Source organism: Xenopus laevis, chromosome 6S (genome assembly GCF_017654675.1).
Source record: "Xenopus laevis strain J_2021 chromosome 6S, Xenopus_laevis_v10.1, whole genome shotgun sequence".
In the NCBI taxonomy this organism is placed as follows: Eukaryota; Metazoa; Chordata; class Amphibia; order Anura; family Pipidae; genus Xenopus; species Xenopus laevis.
The window spans coordinates 104724944-104742914 of NC_054382.1; the positions used below are offsets into that span (position 1 = coordinate 104724944).

General features: G+C 38.7%; 1 protein-coding gene across 4 annotated transcripts in view; it reads left to right on the plus strand.

Annotated features, from left to right (window-relative positions):
- sgk3.S (serum/glucocorticoid regulated kinase family member 3 S homeolog) overlaps window positions 1-17971 on the plus strand; it is a 39997-nt gene that overhangs the window by 11356 nt on the left and 10670 nt on the right. For 3 of the 4 annotated variants that reach the window (XM_041567915.1, XM_018223768.2, XM_018223769.2), the window contains 8 exons: window positions 1383-1580; window positions 4002-4085; window positions 5549-5621; window positions 7022-7097; window positions 14897-14984; window positions 16184-16233; window positions 16432-16489; window positions 16566-16649. In XM_041567915.1, the coding sequence (XP_041423849.1) occupies window positions 1503-1580; window positions 4002-4085; window positions 5549-5621; window positions 7022-7097; window positions 14897-14984; window positions 16184-16233; window positions 16432-16489; window positions 16566-16649 (591 nt within the window). In that variant the 5' untranslated portion in view covers window positions 1383-1502. Of the gene's footprint in view, window positions 1-1382; window positions 1581-4001; window positions 4086-5548; window positions 5622-7021; window positions 7098-11910; window positions 12162-14896; window positions 14985-16183; window positions 16234-16431; window positions 16490-16565; window positions 16650-17971 lie in introns of those variants that run through there. The other variant, XM_018223770.2, reaches the window with a different exon arrangement.

Sequence of the window (17971 nt, forward strand, 5' to 3'; positions counted from 1 at the left end):
ATGCATGTGTGTCCATGACTTTAGAGGGCTGCTCTCTTCAAAGCTTAGAATAACACATTTGAAAGATTGGAGATCTGATATTAAAGGACCTGCTCATGACCATGTCACTAAAGCTGGCTCTACACAAAAAGATCCTCTTGAGATGGGTGATATGGGGCTGATCCAATCACGTGCCCTAAGGTCCAATGATCGGCTCTCAATGACTGGAATACAAGAGGTTAGAGTTGGAGAGAGGTAGACATCAACTAGCCAATTCAATCCTCGATCCGTCAGGATTTTTAAACCTGTTCCAAATTATATATGCCTGATTTTTGCCTGGATATCGATCAGGGAAGCCTGTTGGAGGGCCCCATACACAGGCCATTAAGCTTGAGATATGCCAACCTTGAGGTGGGAGTATGGTTGCCATCTGGCTGGTATTTTACCGGCCTGGCCAGTAAAAATTATGCTTGATTCCAATGTTATTAATAGGAAAATATGGCAAGAATATAGGAAGCCTATGCAGGTGACCAGCAAGGTAATGGGATGGAGATTATTGCACAGGGGAAACAATGTTATCAGTACAAGTACCCACAGGTTGTTAAACCTCACCTAATGGATTTCTAGATTTCTTTATGTGTTTGGCTGGAACTTATTGCATTTGAGTAAACAAAATTAAATGGCTCTGATAAATTTGTGGCAAGTATTCATTGAATCTTCACTACCAGCTTGGCCTTTGGGCTGGTTTCTTGTCAGCATTGATTTTAGACCTGCCAACTCAGCACTCAAAAACTGCAGAAATGCAAGCAGATATGCAAAGAATCTTTCTATCTAATGCAGTGTTGTGTAAGGCATTGACCTGGATGTGTGGTCAGTATCAGTATTGCTGTGCAGCATCTAATAATGAGCTGCAGTTTCTCAGCATACTTAGTCAGCATAACCTTAGATTTATTGTATTTTTTGGCTCACAGCATCTCCTGTCAGCTGAAGGGATGATGTATATGTGCAAAAATATCTTGTATTCAAATGTTGAAATACTATGGGGCAGATTCACTAATAAACGAAGTGGCTAACGCTAGTGACAATTTGCCATCCGCAGTGACATCGCCAATTCATTAACATGCCTATAGGAAAAATCATTAGCGAACAGGACCGTTGCTAGCGTTCATTATCACTCTAACTATCGCCAGTTGACTTTTCGCTCTGACGAACAGTCGTTACTCCTCAAATTCAGTAAAGTGCAAATTTTACTGAACGTTACCTCTTTCGCCAGTGTTGACTTCACCACCTCAGACCAGGCGAACTGCTAAAATTAAGCTAGAACTTCCTCAATCTTATGTCAGTATTATATATTATATATTATAATGTAGTCAAACCTATTTGTATTTTTCTGTCTTCTCCAGGTTGCTTGATGGAATATTGCTTATGTAAAGCAATATTGGAGGTCAACAAAAGTGGGTAGAGTTGTCTGTTTACTGGATTTTCCCACGTATCCAACTGAGATTGTTTAAAGTTAAAACCCAATGGAACCGAAGTCTAACTGCCCCAGTGTTAGAATCCCCAGTTATAATGAGAAACGCCAAAATAGGAAGAGATTTACAGTAAGTATGCTTTTATTGGGGGTTGCTTTTTATGCTGATAAGAACTTCAATGTGTAGATACAGTGGAAGCAAAATGTTAGGGAACTCAATAATTTGCATTATACTTTGCTTTTTGAGGATTATTCTTTTCTGTGTTAAAATGTATCGATTATAACAGCAGGGAGCCAAACATATTGGCTAAATACAAATAACTATAGCTTTGCACTCCACTACATAGTAAAGGTGGCCATAGTTTCTGTCACGGTCGGCACCCAACACCAGAACAACACCACCCTGGTCTCGGCTCGTGCTCGGGAGGAGCCCTCGGCGTACTTGGATGCCACCTGGACTTAAACGAGAGGTGCAAGATGAGAGTTCTGGATAGGCAGAGGGGCACAACTGTAGAGCAAAGTCTTTGGACAGAAGGTCGTAGTACAAGGCGTTAGGCAATAGAGTAGTCAGATCAGGCCGGGTCTAGGCAGGCAGAGAATAAACGTAGTCAGGCAGGCAAGGGTCAAACCAGGAAGTCAATCAGAGGGTTTATCAGAAGAGGTAGTCGGTATTCAGGCAAAGGTCAGGATCCAGAAGTCAGAATAGTCAAAAGCCAGGCAGGGGTCACAACAGGAATCAAAAACAGGTTCAGACAGATATAGCTTAAAGGGATACTGTCATGGGAAAAAAAAAAAGATTTCAAAATGAATCAGTTAATAGTGCTGCTCCAGCAGAATTCTGCACTGAAATCCATTTCTCAAAAGAGCAAACAGATTTTTTTATATTCAATTTTGAAATCTGACATGGGGCTAGACATATTGTCAATTTCCTAGCTGCCCCAAGTCATGTGACTTGTGCTCTGATAAACTTCAATCACTCTTTACTGCTGTACTGCAAGTTGGAGTGATATCACCCCCTCTCTTTTCCCCCCAGCAGCCAAACAAAAGAACAATGCGAAGGTAACCAGATAACAGCTGCCTAACACAAGATAACAGCTGTCTGGTAGATCTAAGAACAGCACTCAATAGTAAAAACCCATGTCTCACTGAGACACATTCAGTTACATTGAGAAGGAAAAACAGCAGCCTGCCAGAAAGCATTTCTCTCCTAAAATGCAGGCACAAATCACATGACCAGGGGCAGCTGGGAAATTAACAAAATGTCTAGCCCCATGTCAGATTTCAAAATTGAATATAAAAAAATCTGTTTGCTCTTTTGAGAAATGGATTTCAGTGCAGAATTATGCTGGAGCAGCACTATTAACTGATTCATTTTGAAAATTTTTTTTTTTCCCATGACAGTATCCCTTTAAGCTCAGAAGCACCAGGAACAAATCACGGGCAATGAGAAACAGCAGGAAGGTCCCTTTTAAATTTTGCGCCATTGCGCGCTGACATCATCACGTCAGCGTGCATGTGCCTACTAGACCCGGAAGTGCGCGCCGCGCGCTCACTAATAAGAACCTGGTGCATGAGAAGAGGAGCGGCAGGCATCCCCGCCGCACCACTAGACCACCAGGGTTAGTTATTTTCCTTACAGTTTCATAAGATATTCAGTGCTTTTATGGTGGGAGACGAGCCGACCAATATCAGTAGAAGATTTGGATATTGTTCGGCCCATCGATGAGACTGGGCAGAAAATTTTGATTGGGCACTTTTGAAGGCACCGGAACATCAGGTAGAACTGTATTGTTTTGTACCGGTATATCTAATGATTCAGCTCTAACACATTTGTATTAAAAACAAACCAATGGAAAGATCTATCTATGGCCATCTGAAGGGGCCCATTCATTAAGTTCGAGTGAAGGAATAGAAGAAAAAATACTTTGAATTTCAAAGTGTTTTTTTGGCTACTTCGACCATCGAATGGGCTACTTCGACTTCGAATCAAACGATTCGAACTAAAAATCGTTCGACTATTCGATAGTCGAAGTACTGTCTCTTTAAGAAAAAACTTCAACCCCCTAGTTCGCCACCTAAAAGCTACCAAAGTCAATGCTAGCCTATGGGGAAGGTCCCTATAGGCTTGGCTATCTTTTTTTGGTCGAAGGATAATCCTTCGATCGATGGATTAAAATTCTTTGAATCGTTCGATTCGAAGGATTTAATCGTTCGATCGAACGATTATTCCTTCGATCGTTTCATCAAACTATTTGCGCAAAATCCTTCGACTTCGATATTCGAAGTCGAAGGATTTTAATTCCCCAGTCGAATATCGAGGGTTAATTAATATTGGACCCTTGATACATTTGCCCCTAAGTGTGCAAAAACATCTTTTATGTATGAAGTTCTGTTTGGTTAAGTCAAATTGTTTATGAATATTTGTGCAAAGTAGAAAATTCAATAGTAGTAACCCTAAAATTATTATAATGGTACATTCCCCTGAGTTTTGCATAACAATTGGCAAAGCAAACTACACCTGGTATAAAATCTGGTATATTTTCTTCACCAGGTTTACAAAGTTATAGTGTCTATGGGACGGAATGAGTGGTTTGTCTTCCGACGTTATGCAGAGTTTGATAAACTATACAACACAGTAAGTATATTGTTTGATGATACTGACATTTTAGTTTTGACCATTTGCTTCTTTCCTTTTTTATATTACCTAGTATCTAAGGTTTAAGTCATACATTCTTTTGTACTCACTTGTTTTTCTGCACTTGCAACCTAAACCTGGCAAACTTATTGTTTTTTAAAAAAAGAAAATCCCTGATTGTATACACACAAAAAAGAAAAAAACAGTAGCAAGTTAAAGATCTTGATGTATTTTCTGGCAGTGGTCTAGACTGCTCCTCTGTCTACTCTCCTATGCACTTTGCCCTCTCTTAAAGGAGAAGGAAAGCTACGAAGGCATTTTATTGCCAATAGATTAGCTGCAATAGTGCAAGCTAGAATGCTATATTTATTCTGTAGAATGTTTTACCATACCTGAGTAAAAAGCTCTAGAAACTTGTTTAGGATAGGAGCTGCAGTATTAACGTGGTGTGACATCACTTCCTGCCTGACTCTCTCTCTGCTCTGGGCTCAGATTACAGTAGAGAAGGGAGGGGGTGGGGAAGAGGAGCAAACTGAGCATGCTCTTGCCCAGTGCAATGAGATTTAAGCTGAAGGCAGGAAGTCTGATACAGAAGCCCATGTGTACACAATAGAAGGAAATAAATGCAGTGTTTCTTTTGACAGAGGACTCAGAGCAGCACTACTTTGGTGGTTTACTGGTATATTTAGATGGACCTTTCTGATAAGGCTTACTTAGTTTTAACCTTTCCTTCTCCTTTAAGTGTCCTGGTTTGCTCAGTTTTCAGCTACTTTTACACTTTATTTATTAAAGTCTGAATGCCAAAAAAGTTATTTTTTTCTTACTATAAAATCCGAATTTTTACTGGAAAAAAATTCCGATTTTTCTAGATTTATAATACCCAGTGCATTTTTCAAATAAAGTGATTACTAACTAGAGAAATCAGTTCTCCAGAGTGATATCTACAATTTGTGAGAATCTTAAAATGCTCCATTTTCAACCTGTCGAGGTCCTGTAGAAGTCAGCGGTCCTATTTACAATTTGAAGATATTTCGTAGGATAATCAGAACATTTCAGGCTTTTAGCCGATTCCTCAGATATCACAAACAATTTGGACTTTTCGAGTGTCAATTCCAAAAAATTCAGGTTCACGGGGCTATCTGAAAAAGTCACGATTTTCGTGTAACAATCTGAAAAAGTCAAGTTTTTTCCCGATCCTTTTATTTTCATGGTTTTATAATAATAAATAAGTGTAAATTTGTTGTAGGTGATGATCATTTACGTAGATACTCCAGCTAAGTGAAGCCTACAGTAATTTAAAAGATCTGGTGTAACAGCCTAATAAACAAGAAGTGGGAGCACATTTTACTTCTAGTGGTTGTTTCTACCCCTACTGTAGTGCTGCTTGGCAAAAGACTGAAATGCCACTATATTTTTCCTGTATAGTGCTGCTTATACCATGGTATCTTATTTTTCCTGCACAGCTTAGAAAACAGTACCCATATATGAACTTGAAGATTCCTGCAAAGAGGATATTTGGTGATAATTTTGATCCGGGTAAGGTAACAGATATCACTTGTACTCGATACTTCAATAGTATTGTCTGTATTGGCTTATTAATTCTGTAAATATTAACTGCTGTGATACCTATGGGATGTGATAAGAGGCGATTATGGGGACTTTGGAGTAGTTTGGCTAATTCTGACCTTGCTGCCCAATCATCTGCGCATGTTTGGCCACTTCAGGAGGACAGTTTTTGCATCACAGTCTATCCAGACTGTGATTTTAAATTGGTTGTGCCCCTTCCTGGTAGATGGATGGGGTAAGATGGATGGTATCAGTAGAACCTCGGCACGCATGCATGAAGGCACCGAAAGAATGTTTTTTGTTAGAATATGAATATTGGGAGAGGGGGTCTGGCCCGGCGGGGGTCAATGAGGGTCAGGGACCACCAAGTTTTTTCCGACCCTGCATTTGAGCCTTTAGTAGGATGAAAAGGACTGCTTTGTAATTTTTCTGCAAATCTAACTGAATGGAATGCAGAAGCAAGTTTTAGTTTGGGGCTTAAGTAGTTTTGAAATGCAAGAAGTGAGGCGTTACTTGACAAATGCCCTTGATATAAATATTGATCGCTAACTACATAAACTACTTAAAAAATGTCACTGCCAAGAGTATTTAATATTTTACGGAATTAAAAGGACAATATATTTATGCTAGAGCGATATCCATATGAAAAGATGGAACAATACATTTTTGATTTAGGCCTCTCACCATGTCCGTTTATTTAAAGGAACAGTAACACCAAAAAATTAAAGCATTTTAAAAGAAGACAATGTAATGTACTGTTGTGCTGCACTGGCAAAACAGGTGCTTTTACTTCAGAAACAAAACTATAGTTTATATAAACAATTTGCTGTGTAGCCATGGGGGCAGCCATTCAAGCACAGAACACATAGTAGATAATAGATAAGTTCTGACGAATCCCATTGTATGCTACAACACTTATATGTTATCTGCTTTGTATAATGTGCCTTTTCTCCTTTTTTTCAGCATTGAATGGTTGCCCCCATGGCTACACAGCAGCTTATATATATAAACTATAGTTGTGTTTCTGAAGCAAAAACACAAGTTTTACCAGTGCAGCACAACAGTACATTATATTTTCAGTATTTTAGGCCACTTTAATTTTTTTGTGTTACTGGTCCTTTAAATAGTTAATCAATTGCCATGACACGTCAAAGGTTATCCCCATCTGTTGACAAGAAAGTCTAGTAGATTTTCATCTATTAGGTTAGAATTTAAAAGAAGTGTCCCTTCTCTGGAGTTGATTATTAACATTTTTTCTAAGATCCCTTCTCTCTCTCACATTTGTTTCATATTTCCCATCATGTCACTGAAATTGCACTGAATACCATTTATTCCTTAATTTACCTTCTTTTTACTTGTTCTTACTGTAGACTTTATCCAGCAAAGAAGAGCAGGACTACACGAATTTATTCAGAATTTACTCGGTCATTCGGAATTATGCAGCCAGTAAGCAAATTTTAACTTCTTCTAGTGTTTGTATAGCTGAGTAAGTTGCTTGGTGTTGTCAAACCTCTTGTTATTACACAAAGGAAGGCATAGTAGGCCTCCCCCAATCTATTCAGTTTCACCCTACTATGGTTTCCTTTGTTTGTGATACTTTATAGGATATATAAACACATCCCTTCTTTATGTTTATTGTTTTATTTGTTTGGATATTACTATAGAGACTCTTAATACGAAAACTGATATAAGAGTGTTATCACTATTGTTTTCTTTTACCATGAGCTATTCATTTTTTTTTTTAATCTCAGCAGGTGTCGTAGTATTTTATCTGCCTTGGTTTCTCTGAAAGGGTTTGTTCAGGGTTGAATTAAAAAAAATTAGTGTTACTATTAATTAAATAATATCCCCTCTGTGGGTTTACATAAAAAAAAACATTGGGGCCCCAGAAAATATTTTTTTTTAAAAAACATTGGTGGTAGGGGCCTATAGAGTACTAAAATAATACATTGGTGACTAGAGGTTTAATAAACACACACATTGGTGTTCAGTGGAACTGAATTCATGGCTTCAGGACTTAAATTTCGGCTTCTTTCATGACTTCGGGTCTTTTCATGGCTTCAGGACTTCAACATCAGCTATTTTCGTGGCTTCAGGTCTTTTCGCGGCTTCAGGACTTCAACTTCAGCTCTTTCGTGGCTTCAGGTCTTTTCGCTGCTTCAGGACTGTAGGCCCGGCCCGGTACAGGAGTACCCCCTGTGCCCCCCTGATGGCAGCCCTGCCAGTAGCTCCCCATCTTCTTTTTTGCTTATTCACATGCTCTGTGCTGCTGTTACTTGCTGATCTTAGGGACCCACTCACAATATACAGTACACATAGAATAGAAATGTCACAATATAAGGCTAATTAGTAATTAATACAGATAATTACTACATGACAGCACAGAAACCAGTGCAACTAGCATCAGCATTTAATAATCAGCCCTGTAGCATCAGCATATATTACAGGCCAACTTCATTTTCTGTTTGATAATTTGCGATGACCCTAAGCTTAGCTTCTCAACAGCTGCTCAGAGCCCACTGAGCATGTGAGTGTCACAGACACTTTCCAAGATGGTGACCCCCTGTGACAAGTTTGAAATTCTGGATCATTCCTTCTATTGAGAAGCTGAAACTTTAGGCTGGTGCAATAAGTAAATAAAATATGTCATTTTTAGCCATATTAATGTTTAGGGTTTAATTGTCCTTTAAAGATAGTAGACACTTTGCACTTACATCACCTGAATAAAAGCACTCAGACTGTGGGACTCATGCATTTATATGGTCACGGAACTCTTCTTGTGTCTATAAACCCTTCTTATGTTTTACAGTAAGGGGCCCATTTACTTAGCTCGAGTGAAGGAACAGAATAAAAAAAACGAATTTCGAATGATTTTTTTTGGCTACTTCGACCATCAAATTGGCTACTTCGACCTTCGACTACAACTATGAATCGAACGATTCAAACTAAAAATTGGTCGACTATTCGACCATTCGATAATCGAATACTGTCTCTTTAAAAAAAAACTTCGACCCCCTACTTCGCCACCTAAAACCTACTGAGCACCAATGTTAGCCTATGGGGAAGGTCCCCATAGGCTTTATAAGGTTTTTTTGGTCGTAGAAAAATCGTTTGATCGATTGATTAAAATCCTTCGAATCGTTCGATTTAAGTTCGATCGAACTAATTGTGATAAATCCTTCGACTTCGATATTCGAAGTCGAAGGATTTACATTCGGCAGTCGAATATCAAGGGTTAATTAACCATCGGCCCTATGTAAATCTGCCCCTAAGTGTACAGTGTTCTTAGTTCAGTAAATGTATTTTAAATCTGAAAGTAACAGTTAAATTATAATTTGGTTTCCACCTTGCAAGGAGTTTATTCTCCTTGACATATGAGGTGGCTAACCCAATTCCTTCCTTCCTGCCAAGAATCAGCCATGTCTAGCATCAGCTTAAAGGGATACTGTCATGGGAAAAAAAACATTTTTCAAAATGAATCAGATACTAGTGCTGCTCCAGCAGAATTCTGCACTGAAATCCATTTCTCAAAAGAGCAAACAGATTTTTTTATATTCAATTTTGAAATCTGACATGGGGCTAGACATATTGTCAATTTCCCAGCTGCCCCAAGTCATGTGACTTATGCTCTGATAAACTTCAATCACTCTTTACTGCTGTACTGCAAGTTGGAGTGATATCACCCCCTCCCTTTTCCCCACCAGCAGCCAAACAAAAGAACAATGGGACGGTAACCAGATAACAGCTCCCTAACACAAGATAACAGCTGCCTGGTAGATCTAAGAACAACACTCAATAGTAAAAACCCATGTTTAACTGAGACACATTCCGTTGCATTGAGAAGGAAAAACAGCAGCCTGCCAGAAAGCATTTCTCTCCTAAAGTGCAGGCACAAGTCACATGACATGGGGCAGCTGGGAAATTGACAAAATGTCTAGCCCCATGTCAGATTTCAAAATTGAATATAAAAAAATCTGTTTGCTCTTTTGAGAAATGGATTTCAGTTCAGAATTCTGCTGGAGCAGCACTATTAACTGATGCGTTTTGAAAAACATGTTTTCCGATGACAGGATCCCTTTAACATCACAATCAGGGTAAAATTACTTTTTTTCAACACTGAAATGTTTTATTGCTTTTCCATACAATGTTCAAGTAATGTTGCTTGAGTTCTTCAAGTATATAAACATAAAATGCCATAAATTAAAATATAATAGAGTACAATAAAGCAATATAAATTAGAATAAAATATCATAAAATTAAATAAAATAGGGTGGCTGCATTACACAAAATAACAGGTGGATACACATAGGAGAACTGGGATGTGATGTCAAGAACCTTTGTTTTGTACGTCATTTTCTCGTTGGTAAAATTACTTTTAACCTGTGCTGGGGGTCTAGCATAAATGACATTAATGTCTGTGTGTGTTATCTTGCAACACACAAAGCAGAAGGATCAAAGCCTGCCAGTAGAGAAAGGGTTAAAGACAAAGCAAGGAATTAGTGCTTCATAGAGACAAAAGCAGCAGCTATAAAACTGGGAAGCATTGTTTTAACAATCTTTGTGCTTCCTAGCATCCCCCTAAAGAAATGATTGCCAGAAGTCACATAGCAGAAGTAATCTAAATAATAACACATGTACAGGAATGGCATATGCTACCAGGAATCACATTATCTAGAAAAAGCAGCATTGCCATTTCCCATGCAGTCCTACTCTTATTTAAATTCTAAGGGGCTGATTCACTAAATTCGAGTGAAGGATTCGAAGTAAAAAAATTTCAAATTTCGAAGGTTTTTTTGGGCTACTTCGACCATCGAATGGGCTACTTCGACCTTCGACTACAACTACGACTTCGAATCGAAGGATTAGAACTAAAAATCGTTCGACTATTCGACCATTCGATAGTCGAAGTACTGTCTCTTTAAAAAAAACTTCGACCCCCTAGTTCGGCAGATAAAAGCTACCGAAGTCAATGTTAGCCTATGGGGAAGGTCCCCATAGGCTTGCCTATCTTTTTTTGATCGAAGGATATTCCTTCGATCGTTGGATTAAAATCCTTCGAATCGAACGATTCGAAGGATTTTATCGTTCGATCGAAGGAATTATCCTTCGATCGTTCGATCGAATTTTCTGCGCTAAATCCTTCGACTTCGATATTCGAAGGATTTCAATTCCTAGTCGAATATCAAAGGGGTTAATTAACCCTCGATATTCGACCCATAGTGAATCAGCCCCTTAATGTTTCACTGAATTGATTTTTCCTCTGTAACGATAAGACAGCACTTTGTACTTGATCATAACTAAACTAACATAAAGCTACCGTATATTAAAGGCAAAACCATCCTGTGGCTTTTTGTTAATGTTTAAATGTATTTTAGTAGCTTAAAAGGGTTGTTCACCTTTGAATCAACTTTTATTATGACACAGAGAGCGGTATACCGAGACAATTTGCAGTTAGTTTTCATTTGTTTATTATTTGTGGTTTTTTACTTATTTAGCTTTTTATTTAGTAGCTCTACAGTTTGCAATTTCAATTTCCGTTTGCTAGGGTCCAAATTACCCTAGCAACCATGCATTGATTTAAATCAGAGACTGGAATATGAATAGGAGAGGCCTGAATATAAAGATGTGTATTAACAAGTAGAAATAACTATAAATTTGTAGCTTTAAAGAGCATTTGTTTTAGATAGGGCCAGTCACCCCCATTTGGAAGCTGGAAAGAGTCAGAAGAAGAAGGTAAATAATTAAAAAACTGCACAAAATAAATAATGAAGACCAATTGAAATGTTGCTCAAAATTAGCTATTATATAACATATTAAAAGTTAACTTAAAGGTGAACCACCCCTTTAAATGCACAGTTCGCCACATTATGGATAAAAAACCTTACCAGGAAAGTCCCAGGTATTTCCGATAATATATCCCATATTTGTTTTCCTGTTGTGTACCAATTTATGTCTTTCATGTTGTTTTGTTATAAATCTAGATGAGTGTTATTGCCTCCAATATTACTAGCTACCAAAATTTCATCCAACCACAAGATAAAAAAGTCAAAGTGGATTACCCTTTCAGAAATAAAGCGACTGACCTCTCCTATCAGTCTGTAGTATCTTTGGTTAATGGCAGGAGTTTCCAAACCTGCAAATCCTGGAAATCTGGAACCAGGTGCTCTTGATTCTAGATAAGAGCTCTGGGAAACAAATTCTTGTAAAGAATTGTAAACAATTTGTTTCAGCCCAGGATTCCAACCCTCTCCCCTCCCTGAAAACAATGGAGGGGGGTGGAAGTGAATTTAGGATCTTAAAGCAAAGGGCAGTAAGCTACTATGAGTTCAGTGTAAAGCCGTTGTTCCTGACATGGAGACGCAATAGCGAAGTACAGCTATACCAATGGGAGTATTTCCCTATCTGAAGCTACTGTAGCTGATATAGGAGGATCTGGGGATATATGCAGTTGTGGATTGCCAAGGAATTCGGGGTTACTATGTAAATCATGAATTGGCTGCAGTATTCGAAGTGAGTCTTTTCATATTCTTTCCTATTTTTTGTGTTATGATTATCAATTCTTTTCAGTGTCGGACTAACCCACCGGGATACCAGGAAAACTCCCGGTGGGCCCAGGTGTCAGTGGGCCCTCTTGCTTCTAATTTGGCCTATTTCATGGTCATTCGCTAAATCATTATGGGGAAAAAATCCATAATAATGGAAGAATATAGTAAGTAGATATAAAATACTAGGAGAATAAAGAGGTTGAGTGAGAAAAGGAGGAATAATAGTTTGGAAATTGGGCCCCTGGCATCCCAGTCCGATACTGGTTATTTAAAAGGACCAATAACATGAAAAAAAATGTAAAAAATTAGTTAGAATAGATAAAAAAAAAACCAACACTAAGACAAATGAAACTTTCAAATCGCAAAGTTCTTTATAAAGAAATAACTTACCGAAACTCTGCTTGCGCTCCTCTTCAGAAGGAAGGGGGTTTTTGGCATTCAGAGTTTAGTAAAAACACCCTATGTGTTCGTTATACAGTTACTACTTTGTGTATATGTAATTTGTAAGCATTATCAAATAAATAGGGGCCTTTCTTTATCATAAGGGTTTTTAACCCATTGACATTTTTAGGCAGGTGTCTTTTACTATCCTTTTATATTATAGTGACTGGTAACATTTTATAGATTGTAAGCTCTTTTCAGCAGAGCCCTCATGTATTTTTTAGGGATGCACTGAATCCAGGATTTGGTTTGGGATTCCGCCAGGATTCTGCCTTTTTCAGCAGGATTTGGATTCTGCCGAATCCTTCATCCCGGCGGAACCAAATCCTAATTTGCATATGCAAATCAAAATTAGTGGATTTGGTGCATCCCTACTATTTTTATACGTTCCATGTATACGCTTATTCCATTGTACAGCACTATGTTATATGTTGCCTCTTCATAAATGCCTGGTATTGATATAGTAATAATAGAAGTGCAGTGTTAACAACTATTTAGGCAAACCAGTTTTACAGTCCTTAATATTTTATTATGTATTGTTTTATTGTTTGAGCACTGAATACATTTACATTTTATTTGGCTGAACACCAGATGTCTATATAAATTTGGCCAAATATTTAACCAAATCTGAACCCGAATTTGCATATTAAAATTTGAGATACATCAAAAATTGTATCACCTGCCAACAAAAAGATGTTACTTTCATCCAGAGCTCTGAAGTCATGTCATTTTAAGGAATCCACTGGACCAAATCCAAATCTTGCAAAATCCTGGATTTGGCATGTTCCTATTTATGTTACAAAGGGGAATTTGTTGTTTGGGCTCTTTTATAACTTAATATGCTTCTGGAGTAGATGAATGCAAGTAATTAGGAAATGTTAGTGTGTTTTTTAAAGCGGATTTCACTCTCTGACATGAGAATAATTTGCATTATGTTATACATTTAAATTGAGCTACAGTTTTTTTACTCTAAGGAACTGTCCCATTTTAACTGGGTGGCAATTTGTAAAAAATTGTTGTTAATTTCTGTGTTATGTAAATTGTAGTCAGCCTGGTCTGCATTAACCCCTCAGATAATTGACCCCTGCTGTGAGTGTAAACATAACCAAGACTTTCTGTAAAGGTGGCCATACAGGGGGCAATAAAAGATGCCCTTCCAAACAGAGTCAACCGCGACCAATATAAATTGGGCAGGTGTGACTTTCCCATTAGATAAGAACTGTGCTGGTGTGTTGATGCAGTTTTCAAACATTGGGACTGTAGTAACCTCTGGGGCCAGCGATCAGATCAACCCAATTTGGGCCAGTGCACGAGTAGCTAAATTGAGCACAGATATGCTGATTTGGCAACCTTGTATGGCCAGCTTAAATTAGCTTTACCAAATACACATAGCCCTAAATCTTGTAAGAGCTCTTCACTATCTGGATTCTACATGTAGACTAAGAGTAAGGACACACCTGGAGATTCGGGGAGATTTAGTCGCCTTCCCTCTTTCTTGCGCCGGCTATAATGAAAAGTCGCCTGAGGCATGGCACATGCGGCGCTTAAACTTTGGGCAATTTTGGAATACGAACCGCTGCGTGTGCCATGCCGCAGGCGACTTTTCATTATAGCCGCCGCAAGACAGAGGGAAGGCGTTCGCCCCAAAGGCGACTAAATCTTGCCGAATCGCCAGGTGTGCTCTTACCCTAAATGGCACCCCCATTGGCTCAGCAATATAAGCTGTGATTGGCACTATTAGAAATCAGGGCTGGATTGGTCCATATAATGGTTTCCATAACCTGGTGCTATCACAATATGTCCTGTCTTATGGTGCACATTGTTTTTAAAGGGGAACTATCGTGAAAATGAAAATTTATATAAGCTTCATCATACTGAAATAAGAAATTTTGTACATACAATCAAATAAATATTCCGAATTGTTTCTGAAATAATCAAGTTTATATTCACTATTCCTCTCTCTTCATCCATAGAGCTAACACTTGTTTTTTTATACTGCATATTTTTTTGGACTCCATATATGTAACAATGGATGCACAGACATGGCAGTCTGAGGCCCTGATTAACTGGGTTTGATATTCTCTACATCCCAGGAGGAGAAATGCTTTGTAGGCTAATGGCACACTAGCACAGCCTCAGAGTCCCTTTGTCTGAATTTTATCCACAGGTCAAGAGAGAAGCAACTGCTAAATGAATAATAACACACTTGTATCACTTTCCATAGTTTACATATTACATTTTTATTGTGCTCTTTTCTAGCCCTGATGTCCAGTCCTTCCTTCAGCTGGACTCTCCCAAGCATCAATCTGATCCATCAGAGGATGAAGATGAAAGAACTGATCAAAAGGTAAAAAAACAAAGTTCATATTTGTGAAAACACCAATTTAACACCTGCGGCACTCATGAAGAAGAGGTTAATAGGGATCGCCGTTTGTTTCAAGAATATTCACTTCCCCGCTCTGCAGCTTTTGGTAATGGAGGACTCCCGCTCCAAATGTATAGAAATCTGTAGTTAAAAATAAAAGCTCAAATAGACAAGGGATCTTTTCTAAGTGCAGTATTTAGTTATAGTTCAACATATCCCCGCATACAAAGTTACACTCACAGGATACAAAATATAGTAATCGCATATAAGTTTCTTATTTGTACGTATGTTTCACTCTCTGTCCCACTCTGTGTGTGTTTGGTGCTCAGAACCAGTCCCGTGCCGGCCATCAGTCCCTCTCTCAATTCACACTCGTTCTTGGAGTAGTTTCAGATATACGGACTCCTCACGCTTTATCCAACGCGTTTCGTGGACTCCGATCCGCTTTCTCAAGGACTTCTTTGAAGGTTATCTGTGAGAAGTCCTGGAGAAAGCGGATCGGAGTCCGTGAAACGCGGAGGAAAGGTGAAGTAGTTGCACAATAACCTTAAAGGGCATGTAAAGGCAAAAAAATAAAATCCCATTTTTACTTTCTTTAATGAAAAATAAATCTATCTCCAATATACTTTAATTAAAAAATGTGTACCGTTTTTATAAGAAACCTGACTGTATCCAGTGAAATTTTCCCTTCATTTACTGCTGTGGATAGGAATTGTCAGATGGTCCCTAACTGCTGAGCAGGGAAACAATCATACTTATGAACAGCAGGGGGAGCCCCACCTTACTTCCCAGCCATGCAGAACTCAAGCAGCTTTGTTTATGATGGTCCCTAAGCAGCCCAGACCACACTGAGCATGTGCACAGTCTTAGTCTTGCAAAGATGTTTAACAAAGTTACAAGATGGTAACCCCCTGTAGCCAACTTTGAAAGCATAAATTATTTGTTTGATTAGGCTTGTGTTGTAGTAAGTTCATGTTTATATTTAGAATACAAAATATAGCATTTCTAGCCTTATTCTATTTTAGACTTTACATGCTCTTTAAAGCTGTGTTGGACAAATGAAAGGTGGTTATTAATCATGAACTTGGATGAGGCAATATATTCAGCAAATGTTCATTGGTAACTGACACTATACACTGACACTGACACTAAAGATTGCTGTTCCATTTTTCCTTTAACAGAATGGTTCTGCCTCAAGGGAAGTCAACCTGGGACCCTCTGGAAACCCTCAGTAAGTTTGATTTTTAAAAGGCTAACCAAAAATATGTTTGTGTTGTATGCATATAGACAGTAAACATAAATTGCAATGCTCTGGGTAAGTTAATATTCATTTTTGGGGACTTTAAGGCAGCAACAGCAGAAGAGTTGCAGGTTGTGGTCACCTAGCTGTGCCATCTTATTTTAACTTTTCCATTTGAAATCTTTGCAGTGCTAAGCCTTCAGACTTTGAATACCTCAAACTGATTGGAAAAGGGAGCTTTGGAAAGGTGAGTTTTTATGGGTATCTGGAAGTTCGCAATCTGCTTGCTGGCAGGGTTACCATATGTATGTTGTTTGTTGTAGGTCGTGCTTACTAGGGGAAAGCGTGATGGACGTTATTATGCAGTCAAAGTGTTACAGAAGACTGTTATTCTCAATAAGAAAGAGGTAATCTTTGCTAGGGCATGTTTATGTTTCATTTATACTAATCAGAATGCATGCTATTCCATAACAATTATGGCCCATGACCACCAAAATACTTCACTGTAGGTGTGGAGATTTTTATTTACCTCCTCCTTCATCCCCCCTGATCATAACAGTGTACAGGCAGGGCCGCTATCAGGGGGGGCACAGTTACATAGTTACATAGTTAAATCGGGTTGAAAAAAGACAAAGTCCATCAAGTTCAACCCATCCAAATGAAAACCCTGCATTAATAAACACACCCCTCCCTATTTTCACATAAATTCTATATACCCATATCTATACTAACTATAGAGTTTAGCATCACAATAGCCTTTGATATTATGTCTGTCCAAAAAATCATCCAAGCCATTCTTAAAGGCATTAACAGAATCAGCATCACAACATCACCTGGCAGTGCATTCCACAACCTCACTGTCCTGACTGTGAAGAACCCCCTACGTTGCTTCAAATGAAAGTTCTTTTCTTCTAGTCTAAAGGGGAGGCCTCTGGTACGGTGATCCTCTTTATGGGTAAAAAGGTCCCCTGCTATTTGTCTATAATGTCCTCTAATGTACTTGTAAAGTGTAATCATGTCCCCTCGCAAGCGCCTTTTTTCCAGAGAAAACAACCCCAACCTTGACAGTCTACCCTCATAATTTAAGTCTTCCATCCCTCAAACCAATTTAGTTGCACGTCTCTGCACTCTCTCCAGTTGTCCCGGCCCCATGGATTTTTGTGTCTTACAGGGGCCCGGGCCATTCTTCACTTACATGATTTTATAAGGCACCTTGGCAAGCAATTTTATTTTAACTTTGGGCGGGGGGCTGGCCACCAATGTTCTTTTTTTAACTTTAAGGAGGGTCCTGGCCATCCATATTTTTTTTTTTACTTGCTGGGGGGGGCTAATGACCAATGGCTTTTTATAACTTGTTGGGGGAGGAGGGTGGCCACCAATGTAGTTTTTTTTTTTAATTGAAGGGGGTCCTGGCCACCAGTAGCTTTTAATAACTTGTGGGGGACCCAGGGCATCAATGGCTTTTTATAACTGTCTGTGTGGCCTTTTTACTGTGGGGTGGGTGAGGCTTGGGGGCGGGCGGGGACCAGGGAGCCCAGATAATTTTGCCGTACATGGTCCCCGTGATTTCTGAAGGTGGCCCTTTTTACAGGTAGCGACCTGTTATCCAGAATGCTCGCAAACCTGTAGCGTTCTGGATAATGGATCTTTCCATAATTTGGAGGAAAAGGAAATAATTTTTAAAAATTTGGATTATTTGGATAAAATGGAATCAATGGCCTTTCCATAA